The sequence below is a fragment of the Lipotes vexillifer genome, unplaced genomic scaffold (genome assembly GCF_000442215.2).
Source record: "Lipotes vexillifer unplaced genomic scaffold, Lipotes_vexillifer_v1.1 scaffold1343, whole genome shotgun sequence".
NCBI classification, from domain to species: Eukaryota; Metazoa; Chordata; class Mammalia; order Artiodactyla; family Lipotidae; genus Lipotes; species Lipotes vexillifer.
Genome location: NW_006779486.1, coordinates 625,051 through 644,036, shown reverse-complemented (window position 1 = coordinate 644,036; position 18,986 = coordinate 625,051). Strand labels below are relative to the sequence as shown.

General features: G+C 42.8%; 1 protein-coding gene across 1 annotated transcript in view; it reads left to right on the top strand.

Moving 5' to 3' along the window:
- The window catches only part of CD58 (CD58 molecule), a 146,849-nt gene that overhangs the window by 3,991 nt on the left and 123,872 nt on the right, over positions 1-18,986 (top strand). The window contains exon 2 of the mRNA XM_007452639.1: positions 17,926-18,222. Within this exon, the coding sequence (XP_007452701.1) occupies positions 17,926-18,222 (297 nt within the window). The remainder of the gene's footprint in view (positions 1-17,925; positions 18,223-18,986) is intronic.

Here is an 18,986-nt window from a genome sequence, read left to right as displayed (position 1 = left end):
GCATTCCTGTCATTTTTCATTTTGGTGCTCAGTGATTCTGTATTTGGCAAGTGGGAACCCTTCCAAGTTTCAGTGTCCTTTTGCCATGTTTCCCTCAGTTTTGAGCACTTTCCTTACTTTCTGGTGTAGAAGGGTGTTCTGGACTCATTTTGTTCTTTTCCTGACTCAGCCTTGGAATCATTAGATTCCTTTTTTCCTTTTAGTGGGGGATGGTATTTAGAAATTAAGACCTGGGTGCTAGGTGTGCTCAAGACTCTTGGAGCCATAGTTTCTAGGCCCTGTCAATTTTCAGTGCTAGGAAATAGTTTTCACAAAGTCAGGCATTTATCTTGTTACTGCAAAAGCTAATCCAACAATTCAGTTCTTCCTTTTCCTCCATTCCATATTAGTAACCCCCCTTCCCCATGGTGTGAATTCTATTCTTAGTAGCATTAGTATATTTTCCTAGTCTACATTAAACACAAACTAATTCCATAATTGCTATGCCAATACTACTCCCAAGCACAAACTTCACTAAATACAGTTCAGGTTTTCTTAGCAGTTCTTTTTATTCTTTCATATATCCCACTAAATATGTATAGAACACTGTATTTTCAAGTTATTTGAATTTTTCTTCTGTGTGGTTATGTTATCAAAGTGATACATAGTTGTATTAATTTGTTCTCTTTCTATTCAGTTTTAGGGTTTCCCCCACCTTGATTTAATTTTTAAATATGTAAACTATTAACATGGTTCAAATCAAAACCATATACAGCTGGCCTTCCATATTTGCAGATTCAACCAGCTGCAGATTAAAAATATTCAGGAAAAAAAAAAATTCCAGAAAGTCCCAGAAAGCAAAACTTGAATTTGCCGCATTCTGACAACTATTTAAATAACATTTACATTGTATTAGGTATTATAAGTAATCTGGAGATGATTTAAAGTATATATGAGAGGATGTGCATAGGTTATATGCAAGTATTATGCCATTTTATATGAAGGATTTGATCATCCTCAGATTTGGGTATCCACTGGGATCCTGGAACCAATTCCCTGTGGATACTGAGGGATGACCATAAAAAAATATGCTCAGGGGCTTCCCTGGTGGCGCAGTGGTTGAGAGTCCGCCTAACAGTGCAGGGGACACGGGTTCGTGCCCCGGTCCGGGAAAATCCCACATGCGGGAAGATCCCACATGCCTCGGAGCGGCTGGGCCCGTGAGCCATGGCCGCTGAGCCTGTGGGTCTGGAACCTGTGCTCCGCAACAGGAGAGGCCGCAACAGTGAGAGGCCCGTGTACCGCAAAAATATATATATATATGCTCAGAAATTCTATTCCCCCCCTTCCTCTCCCCCCATAACATATAATTTGTTTCAGTTTTATCTTTGTTTCTTTTTGCAGTTATAAACAGATACATATGTTTATTTCTAACTCCCTTTTTTAAACAACAGGTAACATACTCTGTGTACTCTTTTGTACCTTGTTTTTGTCAATTAACCATGTCTGGAAAATCGTTCCATATCAGTTCATAGAGATCATCCTCATTTTTTTTTTTTTTTTTTACAGCTTCATAGTGCTTCATGGGGTGGAGGTGTGATATTTCATTGTCACTCTCTGGTGGTTAGTATTTCATATAGTGTGGTCAGGGGAGGGTCTCTTTAAAAGGGTAACAGTTGAGTGTAGACTTAAAAGGAAATGATGGAGCAGGCCAGGTTACCGTCTGGGAGAGTAGTATTCCAGACAGAGGACAGTAGCAAAAACCCTGAGATAGGCTTCAACCGTTTAAAGAACTTCGAGGAGGGCACTGTGCTGGAGAGTAAATAGGAAATGAAGTTGGACAAGTAGTCAGGGCTGGACCCTAGAAATAAAGTTTTGTGGGCACTTTTTTTTTTTTTAATAAATTTATTTATTTATTTTTTGCTGCGTTGGCTCTTCGTTGCTGTGTGTGGGCTTTCTCTAATTGCAGAGAGAAGGGGGCTACTCTTCATTGTGGTGCACGGGCTTCTCATTGCGGTGGCTTCTCTTGTTTCGGAGCACAGGCTCTAGGCACCTGGGCTCAGTAGTTGTGGCTCGTGGGCTCTCTAGCTCCGCAGGCTCAGTAGTTGTGGCGCACCGGCATAGTTGCTTTGTGGCATGTGGGATCTTCCCGGACCAGGACTCAAACCCGTGTCCCCTGCATTGGCAGGCGGATTCTTAACCACTGTGCCACCAGGGAAGTCCCTGCGGCCCTTTTAAAGACTAAATTTTTTTTATTCCCAGTGAAATAGGAAGTCTCAGAGAGTTATGAACAGGAGTGAAATTGTGATGAGTGTTTAAATGAATGATTCTGGATGCTGGGTGGAGGATGGTCCTTGCTGAGGAAAAAAGAGAAGCCGACCAGTTAGGAGGCCTGTGGGAACAATGACTGGGTGGGGGTGGGTAAGAAATGACTGGGGTTGGAGTGAGGAATTGGAGATAGCAGGGTGTATTTTGAAGGTAGGGCTGGCAGGATTTGGCACTGGTTTGCATCAGTGGGGTGACATGTGGACAGGACCTAGGTAGTGCTGGGCAAGTAGCAAGCTCAAAAATAGGAACTGTGGGCTTCCCAAAAAAAAAAAAAAAAAAATAGGAACTGTTGTATTAGTTAGCTCTCATTAGCAGGGCCTGCCTTATTCTGCTGTGGTTGACCTTTTATGGATCCTTTATCTTGCCAGTTGTCTCTCCAACTAGATTTTAGATCCTTGTATGCAGGAACCAAGTCATATACTACTTCATAAAAAGTTTCTTTCATTGATTTAAACTTATTTGTTTATTTCTTTGGCTGTGTTGGGTCTTCGTTTCTGTGCGAGGGCTTTCTCTAGTTGCGGCGAGCGGGGGCCACTCTTCATCGCGGTGCGCGGGCCTCTCTTGTTGCGGAGCACAGGCTCCAGACGCGCAGGCTCAGTAGCTGTGGCTCACGGGCCCAGTTGCTCCGCGGCATGTGGGATCTTCCCAGACCAGGGCTCGAACCCGCGTCCCCTACACTGGCAGGCAGACTCTCAACCACCGCGCCACCAGGGAAGCCCCTCTTTCATTGATCTCTTTTAATATTTTTAACAATACAAATTGTTAAATCTGGACATTAGATGATAAAGTATTGGTCAAACATTTCCCCATTTTAAATTATTATTATCTCACATTATTATGTGAGACTTGTTCCTGTGCTTTGCTTAATTAAGATTCAGAGAGCCTGTGAGGTTTTATTTATGAAAGGTAATCCAAATCAAAACAGTGTTGTGTTTTCCTCGCAAAAAACTAGATCCAGTATTATAATGGGGTGTATATAATAGTTGCCATGAATTAAGCACATGCTCTGTGCCAGGTGCTGTGCTTAGAGTTTTAGATTTTTGTTTTCATTTAATTGTCACACCAGTTTTATAAGGTAGAGACTGTTAAGGAGGAGAACAAAGTTGAGGTAGGTTAAGTACCTCGTCCAAGTTCACACAACAAATAAGTGGTAGAACCTGCTAGCACTTAGGTCTGTTTGACTCAAAGTCTGTGTATGCCCAACCCAAGAATAGGTAAGCAACTTTTTGTTGATTGGTGCCGCCATAGTTAATCTCTTATATATAACATGTATATTGTCCAACGTAATTTTGCTAAAGCATGTGAAATTATATGACAGCAAATTACCAATCACATAGATTGTATTCAATATTGTAATCTACAGTAGAGGGGTGGGGGAACCTTCTTTGGGCCATAGAATTCAGAATGGGGGTTTATTTATGTATTCATTTATTAACATTTTGCCATAATTATTCTTTCTTTATACACCCACACTTCACTCCTAAATGCTTTGGCATAAGCCCAATAACATAATATTTATAAAAATTAACAGTAATCTCATAATATCACTTAACTTCTACTCTTACTCAAATTCCTCCAATTGTCACAAGGATGTCTTTTTTTAAATACCAGGATCTAATGAAATTTCACATTTTTCCGTTTGTTGCTGTTTTTGTTTATTTTTGACAAGTATCTTTTAGGAATTTTGAAAAAGACAACTACTTTTAAAGAACTAGATCTAGGAATTTGTTTTATTGCTGTCTTTCTACTGTAATTAAAAAAAATTGAATTGTACACTTTATTATTGTTGTTATTTGTTTTTTCCCTTTTTTTTTTTTTTTTTTGCGGTACGCGGGCCTCTCACTGCTGTGGCCTCTCCCGTTGCGGAGCACAGGCTCCGGACGCGCAGGCTCAGCGGCCATGGCCCACGGGCCCAGCCGCTCCGCACCATGTGGGATCCTCCCGGACCGGGGCACGAACCCGCGTCCCCCGCATCGGCAGGCGGACTCCCAACCACCGCGCCACCAGGGAAGCCCTGTTTTTTCCCTTTTTAAATTGACTTACAATATTATCGATACATTAGTTTCAGGTGTAAACATAGTGATTCAGTATTTTTTTTACATTACAAAATGGTCACAATAAGTCTAGTTACCATCTGTCACCACAGAAAGTTATTACAGTATTATTGACTGTATTCCCTATGCTATACATTACATCTCCATGACTTATTTATTTTATAACTGGAAGTTTGTACCTCCCCCTCACCTATTTCACTCACCCCCTCTATCCATCTTCCCTCTGGTAACCACCAGTTTATTCTCTGTATCTATGAGTCTATTTCTGTTTTGAATGTTTGTTTGTTTTGTTTTTTAGATTCCACATATAAGTGAAATCATATGGTGTTGGTCTTTCTCTGTCTCACTGATTTTACTTAGCCTAATACTTTCTATATCTATCCATGTTGTAAAAGGCAAGATTTCATTTTTTTATGGATGAGTAATATTCCATTATATATAAATACCACATCTTCTTTATTCATTCATCTATCAGTAGACACATAGGTTGCGTCCATATCTTGGCTATTGTAAATAATGCTGCAAAGAATATTGGTGTGAATATATTTTTTTCCAATTAGTGTTTTTGTTTTCTTCAGGTACACAGAAGTGAATTTGCTGGATCATATGGCAGTTTCTATTAATTTTTTGAGGAACTGCCATACTGTTTTCCATAGTGGCTGCAACAATTTATGTTCCCACCAACAATCCATGAGGGTTCCCTTTTCTCCACATCCTCGCCAACACTTGTTATTTGTTGTCTTTTTTGATGATAGCCATTCTGACAAGTGTGAGGTAGCATCTCATTGCGGTTTTGATTTGCATTTCCCTGATGATGAGTGATGCTGAGCATCTTTTCATGTGCCTGTTGGCCACCTCTGTGGCTTCTTTGGACAATGTGTTTTCAGGTCCCCTTCCTATTTTCTAATCAGGTTTTTGTTGTTGTTGCTGTTGTTGTTACTTTTACTGTTGAGTTGTATGAGTTCTTTGTATATTTTGGATATTAACCCCTTATCAGATATATCATTTGCAAATAGCTTCTCCCATTCGGCAGGCTGCTGTTTCATTTCGTTGGTAGTTTCCTTCCCTGTGCAGAAGCTTTTTAGTTTGATATAGTCCCATTTGTTTATTTTTGCTTTTGTTTCCCTTGCCTGAGGAGGCAGATCCAAAAAAGTATTACTAAGATGGATGTAAAAAAAGCATACTACCTATGTTGATTTCTAGTCTTATAGCACTGTGGTTGGAAAAGATGCATCATATGATTTTAGTCTTCTTAAATTTATTGAGACTTGTTTTGTAGCCCAGCATGTTATCTGTCCTGGAGAATGTTCTATGTGTACTTGAAAAGAATGTGTATTCTACTGCTTTTGGATGTAATGTTCTATATATATCTATCAGGGTCATCTGGTCTCATGTATCATTTAAGGCCAGTGTTTCCTAATTGATTTCCTGTCTGGATGATCTGTCCATTGATGTAAGTGGGACATTAAAGTCCCCTAATATTATTGTGTTACTGTCAGTTTTTCCCATTATGTTTGTTAATATTTGCATTATGTATTTAAGTGTTCCTATGTTGGGTACATATATATTTACAATTGTTTTATCTTCTTGTTGGATTGGTCCCTTTATCATTATGTAATCTCTTTCTCTGTCTCTTATTACAGTCTTTGTTTTGATTTTTTAATTAATTAATTTAGTTTTGGCTGTGTTGGGTCTTCGTTGCTGCATGTGGGCTTTCTCTAGTTGCGATGAGTGGGGGCTACTCTTCGTTTCGGTGAGTGGGCTTCTCATTGTCATGGCTTCTCTTGTTGTGGAGCATGGGCTCTGAGCACGCAGGCTTCAGTAGTTGTGGCCTGCGGGCTCTAGAGCTCAGGCTCAGTAGTTGTGGTGCTCGGGCTTAGTTGCTCCACGGCATGTGGGATCTTCCTGGGCCAGGGCTCGAACCCATGTACCTTGCATCTTTAGTTATGTTTGGATTCTTTTCTCTTTTTTGTGTATGTATCTATCATAGGCTTTTGGTTCCCATGAGGTTCATATATAACTATATAATGAGTCAATTTTATGAGATTATTTTAAGTTGATGATCTCGTAAGTTTGAACACATTATAACAACCCTGCGTTTTTGCTGCCCACCCCACCCTCACATTTAATGTTTTTTGTTTTTTGTTTTTTTTGCGGTACGCGGGCCTCTCACTGTTGTGGCCTCTCCTGTTGCAGAGCACAAGCTCCGGACGCACAGGCTCAGTGGCCATGGCTCACGGGCCCAGCCGCTCCACGGCATGTGGGATCTTCCCAGACCGGGGCACGAACCAGTGTCCCCTGCATTGGCAGGCAGACTCTCAACCACTGCACCACCAGGGGAGCCCACATTTAATGTTTTTGATGTCATATTTTATATCTTTTTATTTTGTGTATTCCTTAACATTTTACTGTAGATATAGATGATTTTATCGCTTTTGTCTTTTAACCTTCCTACTAGCTTTTTATGTGGTTGAACTTTACTGTATGTTTGCCTTTACCAGTGAGATTTTTCCTTTTTTAGTTTTCATATTTCTAGTTGTGGTCTTTTCTGCTTAGAGAAGTCCCTTTAACATTCCTTGTAAAGCTGGTTTAGTGACACTGAACTCTTTTAGCTTTTGCTTGTCTCCTTCGTATCTGAATGATAGCCTTTCTGGGTAGAATATCCTTGGTTGTAAGTTTTTTTCCTTTCATCACTTAAAGTACATCATGATGTACTTCTGGCCTGCAAAGATTCTGCTGAAAAGTCAGCTGAAAGTCTTATGTGAGTTCCTTTGTGTGTACTGGTTGCTTTTCCCTTACTGCTTTTAAGATTTTCTTTTTATCTTTAATTTTTGCTGTTTTAATTGCAGTGTGTCTTGGTGTGACCTCTTTGGGTTCATCTTGTTTGGGACTTTCTGTACTTCCTAAACTTGGATGTCTGTTTCCTTTCTCAGGTTAGGGAAGTTTTTAGCTGTTATCACTTCAAATAAGTTTTCTGTCCCTTTCTCTCTCTCTTCTCCTTCTGGCACCCCTATAAGGTGAATGTTAGTGTGACTGTTGTTGTCTCAGAGGTCTCTTAAACTAGCCTTACTTTTTAAAGTTCTTTTTGTTTCTGTTCAGCTTGGGTGAATTTCACTACTCTGTCTTCCAGTTCACTGATGCATTCCTCTGTGTCATCTGATCTACTGTTGATTCCTTCTAGTGCATTTTTTAAATTTCAGTTATTGTATTCTTCAGCTCTTTGAGTCTTCTTTATATTTTCTAACTCTTTGTTGAACTTCTCACAGTGTTCATTCATTCTTCTCTTGAGTTCACTGAGCATCTTTATGATCATTACCTGAAGTCTTTATTGGTTAGATTGCTTATCTCCACTCACTTAGTTATTCTTTGGGGGTTTGTCTTGTTCCTTTGTTTGTTATATATTTCTGTCTCCTCACTTTGTCTAATTCTCTATGTTTATTTCTATGTAGCGGGTAGGTTGGTTACGTTTCCTGGTCTTGGAGAAGTGGCCTTATGTAAGAGATGTCCTGTGGGGCCCAGCAGGACTCTCCCCATCCCCTTTGGTGACTAGAGTTATATGGTCTAGGCTGTCCCCTGTATGGGCTGCATGCACTCTTCTGCTGTGGCAGAGCCAAGTAGTGTGGGCAGCTGACTCCACTGACTCCCCTGACTCCACTGGCTGCCAGCCCTGCTGGCCTGCGGGGGGGTGGGGCTGGGTCCCAGCATGTCTCACTCTAATGTTTTTTAATTCATATAGGCTTTGGTGGTAGGCATTGCTCTTTCTGTTTAAAAGCAGAAAGTTTGCCAGCATACATCAGCCCTTGTTTGCACAAGTTTTCTGTCTTTTGATTTCTTCTCATGTTGTTTTCTCTTGAGTACAGAAGGCTTTTTGAGGTTTTTACTTAAGGGCACACAGCACCTTAGATTCTGCAGTCACAGATAAAAGCTTCCATCTCAAGATTGAAGGTGAAACCTGGATACAGCCTTTTCCATTTGCTCAGACAAGTTGTTTGTGTGTGTGTGTGTGTGTGTGTGTGTGTGTGTGTGTGTGCGGTACGTGGGCCTCACTGTTGTGGCCTCTCCCGTTGCGGAGCACAGGCTCCGGACGCGCAGGCTCAGCGGCCATGGCTCACGGGCCCAGCCGCTCCGCGGCACGTGGGATCTTCCCGGACTGGGGCACGAACCCGTGTCCCCCGCATCGGCAGGCGGACTCTCAACCACTGCGCCACCAGGGAAGCCCCAGACAAGTTTTAATATGAAGTGTGACTAAAATAGTGATACTGTCCCCCCAAAAGTGTGGAAAACATTTTAGCAGTTCCTCTTTGGAGATAAGTTTCAGTGCCCATCTACCAGACTTAAAGGAAAATGTCTTTTAGCTACTTTATGGGCATGGGATTCTCTCCTTTGGCCTCCGTTTTCTTGTTTTCAGTCCCGTTCCCTTGTGTGCATTGGCCTTCGCCTTCTCGATGCTGCTCGTGCCTTTGCTGATGAGCTCTTAGCCCAAGGACTCTGGGGCTCAAAATGAAACCAGTGAAAGTGAGGGGACCTCTTGCCCAGAATCACTGTAAGAAATCATGTCTTCTCTCTGCCCCCATTTGAAAGTTATTAGTTCAGAGTTCTTTCCTTTGTGACCTTGATCTATTCTGTTTAGCAAGTATCCATCTCAGGGAACCAAATTATTTTGATAGGCTTGTTCTGAGGAAATGAACCCGTTTTGGTTCCTAGTGACCTTCACTTTTCATAATGTTCCCCTGAAGGTCTGTTAAGAACAGTGTCTGAGTTTCCATCAGCCTCTCTGGTCTGTGGTTTCTGAATGTTTTTCCCATGTAACAGTTAAAAACTAGGGGAAAAAAATGAAGTTTACTGTACACATTCAGAAAATAATAAGAAATTCATATTAATGAGAAACTAATGACTGTGTCATCATAAATTAGTTGTAATAGAGTTTCTCAACTATGAACTGAGTAACTAGAAAATAATAGGGATTATAAAGAAATTTTTAATGAAATGATCAATAGCGTATTGAAATACCTTTAATCAGACTTTGGAGAATAGATTTAAAAAGACTTGCAGAGTATTAAATAGCTCTAGTAAGAACCTTATTCTCCAAAGCATGCTGTAGGTCTCAGATATATCCTAAGACAAGAACAGTCAAAGGCAAATGTGGCTTTTGAGTGTGATGTGATGTGGGTATCTTGAAAGAGCCGGCCAGAGTAGTGCTGTTAAATAGAAATATAATATGAAACAGGTAAAATTAATTTTAATAAGATATTTTATTTAACCTAATAAACCCACAGTATTTTCATTTCGACATGTAGTTGATATAGAAAATGTTAACGAGAGATTTTACATTCCCCTTTTCATACTTGACCTTCAAAGTCTGGTGTGTATCTTATACTAACAACACATCTCAATTTGGACTAACTCCGTGGCATGGGCTCACGAGCCACATTGGCTAGTGGCTACTGAATCGGACTGCACAGATTGAGAGGGAAATGTCTTGTGAAAGAAGGATTTTTAAGTGCAAGAATAAGGGGTTAAAAAGGCAAGTATTTTAGCATGACAGGAAACAGGGAAGTTCAAAAGGAAGTTGATTTAAAGAACAAAAGTCTTAATTCTGGGCGCGCTCATCCAGGAGACAAGGAATAGCTTGACAACTGAGAGCATATGTGAGGCGAGTTCTGTGGAGTTTCTGGGACTGGGGGACCAGGGGGTTTATTGTCTGTTGGGAGTCAGGGGGCTGCAGTTTCAGTCTGAAATAGATGAAGACGGGGAAGCCATGGTGGCATATCTGAGACCAGTAGATTTCTACCTTCAGCACTCATGGAAACAGAAATCACTGACTGGGACCGGATGCAGGTGGAATTGACAAGGAAGGACCAAGGCATCTCACACTGTGGCTATAACAGTGCAGGCTTTGGAGCTGGCCACCTGTGTCTGGACACCAGCTCTGTCCCAGACCAGCTGACCACGGTCAGCTTCTGAACCTCTTTGAGCCCCAGTTTCCTCAACTGTAACTTAGCGGTTCTCTTTGAATGCTCCTCTCCATATGCTCAAGCTCACTCCCTCATTTTTTTCTGGGTCCCTGCTCACATGCCAGCTGGGACCACCTCACATGTAATGGCAACCTCCCTTCTCATTATTAATCATCCTCCCCAGGATGGATGAAGTTATTAGTTCAGAGTTCAGTACACTGCTTTATTTTTCTTGGTAGCACTTAACATCACCTGTGATACTTTTCCATTTAATGTGTTCCTCCCTGCCCCGCGTCCCCACCTTCACCAATAATGTAAACTCCAAGCGGGCAGGATTCTGTCTGATTTGTTTAGTGCTGTATCCTCACTGCTTAGTACAGTGCCTGGGACATAGCAGGTACTCAGCAAATATTTGGTGAGTGAATAAATGAATAATAAGACGTACCTCATAGAGTTAAGTTGAGGAATAAATGAGCCTATCCATCTATCTATCTATCCATCCATCTATCTATCCATCCATCCATCTATCTATCCATCCATCCATCTATCTATCGATCCATCCATCTATCTAACTATCCATCCATCTATCCATCCATCCATCTATCTATCCATCCATCTATCTATCCATCCATCTATCCATCCATCCATCTATCTATCCATCCATCCATCTATCTATCCATCCATCCATTCATCCATCTATCTATCCATCCATCTATCTATCTATCCATCCATCTATCTGTCTCTTGGAACAAGTGCCTGGCACACAGTGACCCGTCAGGAAGTGTGTTGCTGTTGTTGAATATTATTATTGAGGCTGAGTTGGTCTAGGGCTCACTTGGATTGGATTTATTAAGAGCTAGGTTAAAGAAACGAGCTACACTAAACTTCCTTGAGTGAAAAGACTGTGTGCTCTTCTTTTGATTATCCATGTACCTGGTGAGCATATTTCGTATGCCAAAACTGGGACGTGGGGGCTGACAAACAGAATGTTGGTAGACTTAATAGGACAGATTGTTTGACACCAGCACTGACGTAGACATGTGAGGAGAGTGGCTGCTCTCCGTACTGTGGGCATGTGTGTTTGTGACTCCAGAGACTTAGTTTCGCAGGCTGCCACCACTCCAGTACCCCAAGTGGGTGTCAACTGAAAGTGTGCTGTGATGCTGAAGTGAGAGGAACAAGGTCATGGTCACAAGCCCTTGTCTGCAGGAGAAATGCAGCTGCTCACTTGGGTACAAAAATGCCCAAGGCCCTCCTCAAAAATGCCCAAGGCCCTCCTATCTCCCAGCTTGAATGAATCTTTAACCGAATTGTCGTTATGGTGTCATACACACAGGGGGAAATACCAAGATTTATGTATTTGGGTACTGAAACTTTCAGGGGATTTTTTTTTTTCTTTTCATCAAATGAATTTTTGCCTTAACTGCTAAAATCTGCAGCCATGTGGAACCTTGAAGAAATTTTAGGAAGAGAAGGAAGTATTTTCAAATCACATTGTTCATTTCTCAGAAAAAACTCCAGAAAAACCTTTCCTCCAAATCCCAGAAGAGTGGTTAGCTCGTCTCTCAGGAATGGCATCAGTGAAAAAATTGCATCTCCTCAAACCTCAGACAGGGCATTAACATTGATGAAGGGCTGATATCCTGAGTGGGTGTAAGCTTATCTGGTGCAGTGCCCTGAAGCCCACAACATGTGGTAGGTGAAACCTAGCTAAACCTGAAGGGAATGGGGAGTGGGGAGCCAGCAGACCCTCCAGTCTTGCTTTGGTTCTGGAGGCAGGCAGTGAGGAGGAAAGAGTTCTCTTCTGACTGCATACGAGGGGTCGCAGGCCATTTATTCTGCAGCTTCAGTTAAACGTCTCCACCTCTCCTTGCTGAGTCATGGTTCTTCAACCAGGTTCCACAGCGATTTGAAGTATTGCAAAGCTCAGGGTTTGGGGTGACTATCAAATATTGTAATTCTGTCAGGAAGCCCTGCCTTTTAGACGACATTTAAGTTGTATTTAAATCAGTTTAGTTAATTCACTCAACAAATATTTATGGAATGTCCTTCATGTGCCGGGCAGTGGGGATGCAGCAAAGATGGAGAACAACCGTGTCTTTGTCCTCATGGGGCTGGCCTGACTATGGGATACCCCTCCGCTCAGATTGGAATTAATTGCCAGCTAATTCCATAAAATTTGATTTTTGTGTTCACATAAAATTTGAATGTCCAGCATTTCTTGGAAACTTAGAAGATCTGGCAGTTTGCACACGTCCACGTGGGTAGGAGCTGAGGGGCCTCTCCCTAGGTGAGCCAGCCTCACTAGAGCTGCAGCCTCCACCGCTCCCTTTTAGGTCACACCTGGCCCGTCTGTGGCTCCTCTGTTGGCTGAATGGCTGGTCTCTATTTCAGGGCTTCATTTGCTAGTTCTCACAGGCTTCTCAGCTGGTCCTGTGATTTTCTGTCCTTATTAGTTCTTTGTTTGCCCCTTGTTTTCTCCCCACACACCCCGCTCCAGCTTTTCTTCCTTCCTGCATTCGAGTCTCTTTTGTCCCCTTACCCTCTCTTACTTTTTCACATGTCACATATTACTTGCCAGCACACATGAGAAGTGCAAACTCTTAGACCTTACTTTCAACTTAGTTTCTCTTGATCTTTAATTATGAAACCCTGTCTCATTTTCCATTGAACATCTGAAATTATTTTTAAAAAAGAACAGCATTATGAAACTTAGTTTTAACTTTGGGTTCCCACGTAACATTTTGGAGATTTGGGTTCATCGCTATCTTGCTCAATCAGATCTTCTCAATTTCCTCACGTATATGAGGATGGGTGTGGGGCGGGCCAGGGTCCTCTGAGGACCTGTCCAGCCCTGACATTCAGTGATTTGTTGACCACTGAGCTTATGCTTCACTTCTAGGTTTCAGAGGTGTGCTTGACTCCCGACTAGAATGGTTTGACTTTTCTCATTCCCAACATCTGCTATTCCCATACGTTCTAGAAATTGCATTCTAACATACCCTGTATCACGTCACTGACTTTAATAGCCATATACCACATAGCTAGCCAAATAAGAAGCAATAGTTAAAAGTCAGACTGTCTGGGTTCAAAAGCAGTTTCACTACTTAATTAGCTAGTCAGTTAACGTTTGTGTGTCACAGTTCCCTCATCTGCAAAATAGGGTTAAAAATTACAGCTGCTTAATATGGTTTTTCTTTTTAAGTTTTTTTTTTCTGTCTATCTATCTATCTATTATTTATTTTTTGGCTGCGTTGTGTCTTTGTTGCTGCATGCAGGCTTTCTCTAGTTGCAGCCAGTGGGGGCTACTCTTCGTTGTGGTGCACAGGCTTCTCATTGTGGTGGCTTCTCTTGTTGCAGAGCACGGCCTCTAGGAGCACAGTCTTCAGTAGTTGTGGCACGCGGGCTCAGTAGTTGTGGCTCACGGGCTCTAGAGCACGGACTCAGTAGTTGTGGTGCATGGGCTTAGTTGCTTCGCAGCATGTGGGATCTTCCCGGACCAGGTCTCGAACCTGTGTCCCCTTCATTAGCAGGCAGATTCTTAACCACTGTGCCTCCAGGGAAGTCCTGATATGGTTTTTGAGAGGATTTGCTGAATACACATTTGTAGAGTTCTTCCAACTGCCTAGTAGATAGTAAGTGCTATATAAGCGTTTGATTAAATAAACAAAAAATAGCAGTCAATCTAAATCCCAGGACCCGGGACTTCCCTGGTGGTCCAGTGGATAAGAATCCACCTTCCAACGCAGGGGACGCGGGTTCGATCTCCAGTTGGGGAACTAAGATCCCACGTGCCGTGGGGCAACTAAGCCTGCGTGCTCTAGAGACCGTGCGCCACAACTAGAAAGCCCACGTGCTGCCACTACGGAGCCTGCGCACTCTGGAGCCCGCATGCCACAACTAGAGAGCCTGTGTGCTGCAACTACTGAGCCTGCATGCGTGCTCTAGAGCCCACATGCTGTAACAAAGAGCCTGCACACCGCAATGAAAGATCCTGTGTGCTGTAACTAAGACTCAGTGCAGCCAAATAAATAAATAAATAAATGTTTTAAAAAAAATCCCAGGACTCAAGTGAAAATGCGCAGAGGAATTTGTGTCTGGGAGTTGGGGGAGGTCCCATTTCATTAATCCAATAGTTAGGGTTACCATATTTTCTAAATGAAAAATCAGGTCACTTTGTCTGCAAAATATTTTGAGTTCCACTTCGGACTTCAAGCCCTGTGAGAAGAACTACCAAACTGGGTATAATGATGATGTTTTGTAAGACTGCAAGAGTCTTTGAAATTGGAAATGAACACAGTACATATAGGTATTAGGTACCCTCATATCTTTCAAAAGAAAAGATCATTCAGTATTCTTCCAAACAAATAAACCTCTAACAGTTAAAAAAATTCTGTCTAGCACAGAATATCTGTTTAGGCAATCACTGATACATTTTCCCCCTACCTCTATCTCTCTCTACTTTGAAACAGCAAAAACTCACTCCATGCCCAATTCTCACACAGCCAGGGTCACCTATAGTGAATGCATTGATGGTGGCCTGAATCATTGAAAGAAAAAGAGGGAAAACCCTGTTGAAAGCCTACTTCGTTTCAGCCGTTGTGTAAAGACTCTCAGTCTTATTCAAACATCAAAACAATCTTTTGTGGTGGGCATTATGATTTGTTTTTTAGGCTGAGGAAACCTAGTGTGGCGAGAACTTTTGAAGGTTCACCCTGGGCGCATCTGCCTTGAAAGTCGGGGCGCTTTTCATTCTGCCCTCTGGCATGGTAAGGTAGCATCCCTGTGGTCCCTTTTCTGACCATTCACTGTTATCAGCAAAGTAACCAACTCACTGCTGACTCCTTTCCTTAGCTGCTGTTTGTTTGCTCATTCTTTCATTCGTTCAGGGTGTGTGACCTTGAGAAAAAAATTCACTCTCCTTTCTCCTATTCTTTTTCATTGGAAACAGTCATATTTTTAACTTACCTTAGGCTCAGTCTTGGAGGTGCAACAGAAAAGACTTTACTATAGGAAGGAAATGGTAGACATAGCATCTACACATGTAATGAATCCCAAATCTGTATCTTCCCCTGGGAACCCCCAGACCTGTGGACCCTGCAGCCTCCTGGACAGCTCCACGCAGATGTCTTACAGGCCGCTTATGCTTAGCATCCGTCAGTCAGCTGACGTCTGGGTGAAGACGGGGAGGAGAGATGGCCAAGCAGACAGAGGAATAAGCGCCTCTGAGGAGGCAGGTCCTGAATCAGGAAGGCGCTTGGCGTGTCTGAGGAAATACAAGCAGTGGCAAAAGGCTCGAAAGAAGAGAGCAAGGGGGGAACGGGTGGGGAATGAGGCTGGAGAGGCAGGCAGGGGCCAGACCACAGGGTCTGTGAGTGAGGGGCTGGGCCATGTCAGGTCTGTTCTGGTCCCTCAGCTACCATAAACTTGCTGAGTGACCTTGAGCAATTGATAACGTCTCCCGGGGCCTGAGAGATGGAGTTAGCAGTCAACACCACTGCACAGGGGTGTGGAGAGGGTTAAAAAGGGACACAGGTACGTGAACACGTAACTGGCAGAGGGTAAGCATTCAGTAACATCTTCTTCCATTTTTCTTGGTGCCCTGTCCTTTCACCTGTGAAATGGGGATAATTTGACTGACTAATGGTTGGAGTTTCTTCCAGCTCAAAATGACTATGATTTTTTCTGAACTGGTCTCCCCCTTTTTCCACCGTTAGCTCCATTCCAGACTTTTCTTCTTCCTGTTCTCAAGCCCAGGAAACATCACCTTTCCCTGGGAAGGACAGAAGCCAGCTTTATGCAGCCAGGGAGGGGCAGATCAACTGAGACCTGTTCTCTTCCTCCGCCACCCTGCTTACTCTCATCCGTTCATTCATCTATTCATTTACAAGACATTTCGAGCCGCCACTATTGTGTGTGGATAGACTCTCACCCCTCAAATCTTATTCCTTTTCATGCCTTTTCATGGGCTCTGGTTGATTGGGAGAAATAGTGCATGGTCAGGAAAGCCACAGAAGGATGCTGGTGTATTGCAGGCAGCCTCCCTGGATTAAGGGAGGTGGGTTCTAAAAATCCTTGCACATAGACAAATGGGGCGTATTTGCTTCTTACTTGAAATTACTGGATACAGTTGCCTGCAATTGGTCTACTTAATATTTTTGATTGTTCCTGTGCTCTGTCAATTACCCTGATTGCTTCTAGGCAAAAACTTCAGTCAATCAAGTTTTAATTTCTCTTTTATGTCTTTCCCCTAACAGCTGCTCTTCTCTCTTAAGAAGAAAGTCAAGTCTGGAGCACGATGCGTTGAAGCCCATTTTGGGGTATCAAGAATATCCCAATCTAGTAGTAATAGTAAATGTTTAACAACTGGATTGATGTGGAGGAGGTGGGAGGTTCTGATTTGAAGCATGAGTCAGTTTCTCTGCTATAAATACTCCCACTGTGGTGCACTCCAAGCTCTCCAGGCTTCCCTGAACGGAGTCCGGCAGAGAGGCTAACAGTTGGTTCCAACACGCCACCGCACCCAGGCCTTGAGACCTTAATCTTCATCACACTCCCTGACTTCCTTCCTGGTCATTCTGATTTCAGTTAATGGCACCTCAGTCAGCCAGGAAAGAGGCCTGGCAGTCACCATTAACTCCTCTCATCCAATCACTAAATCCTGTTCATTTCCCTCTCAAATGTAGAGTCTGTCCACTTATCCATCCCCACCGCCGGCACCCTGGTCTGGTCTCCCGGTCCAGCCTTCTTTCACTGCTCCCACACTGACTGCTCTTCTGGGTTTTCTCTGCCCTCCATCCTTACCCTGTTGACCAGTGTCCACCCTGCAGACAAAGTCAACCTACTGAAACTTAAATTATGTCATGCCGGTCTTCCCTGTCCGTGACCTTCCCTTGCCATTAGGATAAATTCCAAACGCTTAGCATATCTTACCAGACATGGCCCAGCCCCTCACTCACAGACCCTGTGGTCTGGCCCCTGCCTGCCTCTCCAGCCTCATTCCCCACCCGTTCCCCCCTTGCTTTTTTCCTTTGAGCCTTTTGGAACTGCTTTTATTTCCTCAGACACACCCAGTGCCTTCCTGATTTAAGGCCTGCCTCTTCAGAGGGGCTGCTTCCTCTGTCTGCTTGGCCATCTCTCCTTCCCCTCCTCACCCGGCTGTCAGCTTGCAGACTCCTCTTATCTTCCGGCGGTTTGCTGTCCTGTGTCAGTTTCAGCGTGATTTCCTAGGAAAGGCCTTTGCCTGGGTGGCTCTCCTTGTCTGCTCAGTGTCTCCTCCCTTGAGGGCCTGGAGTGACACCTGTCTTGCTTGCAGCCATATTCCCAGCATTGCCCACAGTACCTGGCACATAGTTTGGTGCTCCATAAATGTTGAATCCATTTCTTGGATTTCTGTGGGCCCCAGTTCCCTATTAAAGAATAGACTCTTACAGGGTCAAGCGTGTTCTCCTTCCTATACTTTTTATCAGCTTAGTACAAAAAGTAGCTGACGAATAATTGTACCACTAAATTTAATCATTTTCCCCCCACAAGGCATCTTGGAAGATAATTTTCTGCTTTTGATCAAGTCGTGTTATTTTCCCTAACCAATTTCTTTTTTTTTCTCCTAGATTTCATTAGCTGTGATTCCCAAGTAATATATGGAGCTGTGAACAAGAATGTAACTTTATACACATCAAGTTTTAAACCCTTTAAGGAGATTGTGTGGAAAAGAGGAAAGGATAAAGTTGTAGAATGGGATGACGAATCTGAAGTCAGAGCTTTTCTATCTTTTAAAGATAGAGTTTGCTTAGACACCGTGTCGGGGAACCTCACAATCTACAACTTAACACCGTCAGACGAAGATGTGTACGGAATTGAATCCCCAAGCGTTAGAAATAACAGCCAGTTCACCCTCAAAGTGATCGGTGAGTATATGCCATAAATTGGCTTGTTCAGATGGCAGATTTCTAACTATTTTCAGAGGCTAGTACTAATCATTGGTTTATGAGAAATAAAAATTAGTCATCACCTGTTGTCAGGGTTTTCCTCTCTTTCCGATACACAGGAGCCACTTTCAGCTCCCTTGTCATCCTCTTGGTGAGGAGAGGATGTGACTGAGGTCAGGAGAACAGCACAAGTTGGGCAGAGCTGCTGGCAGCAGCATCCCTTGTCTTGCTGGGAGTGGGAAAGGGATGTAGTGGCATCAGTGAGCTCAGAGCTCTGAACCATGGATAGTTGGTGCTCTATAAATTAAAGTTCCTGCTTCCCCTTGCAGCTCACACAGGAGGTGGGATTTTTTTTTCCTCCTCTTATCACTTTGAACTGGAACTGGGGATAGGATACAGGTTCCTCTGTGCTTCTCGCTGATGTTTCCAGGTTATTCTCCTTCCCTCATCTCTAAAGCACTTTCCTTGTTGCAGTCATCCAGAGGCTGATGGGTACACGTCAATGTTTTTTTTTCCCCCAGTTTTATTGAGAAATAATTGACATCCAGCACTGTACAAGTTGAAGGCGTACAGCATTGTGGTTTGATTTGCATGCATTGTGAAATGATTACCACAATAGGTTCAGCTAACATCCGTCTTCTCATATAGATACCATAAAAAGAAAAGAAAGAAAAAAATGTTCTTCTTGTGATGAAAACTCTTAGTAGCTTCTCTCTCTCTTTTTTTTTTTTTTTTTTTTTTTT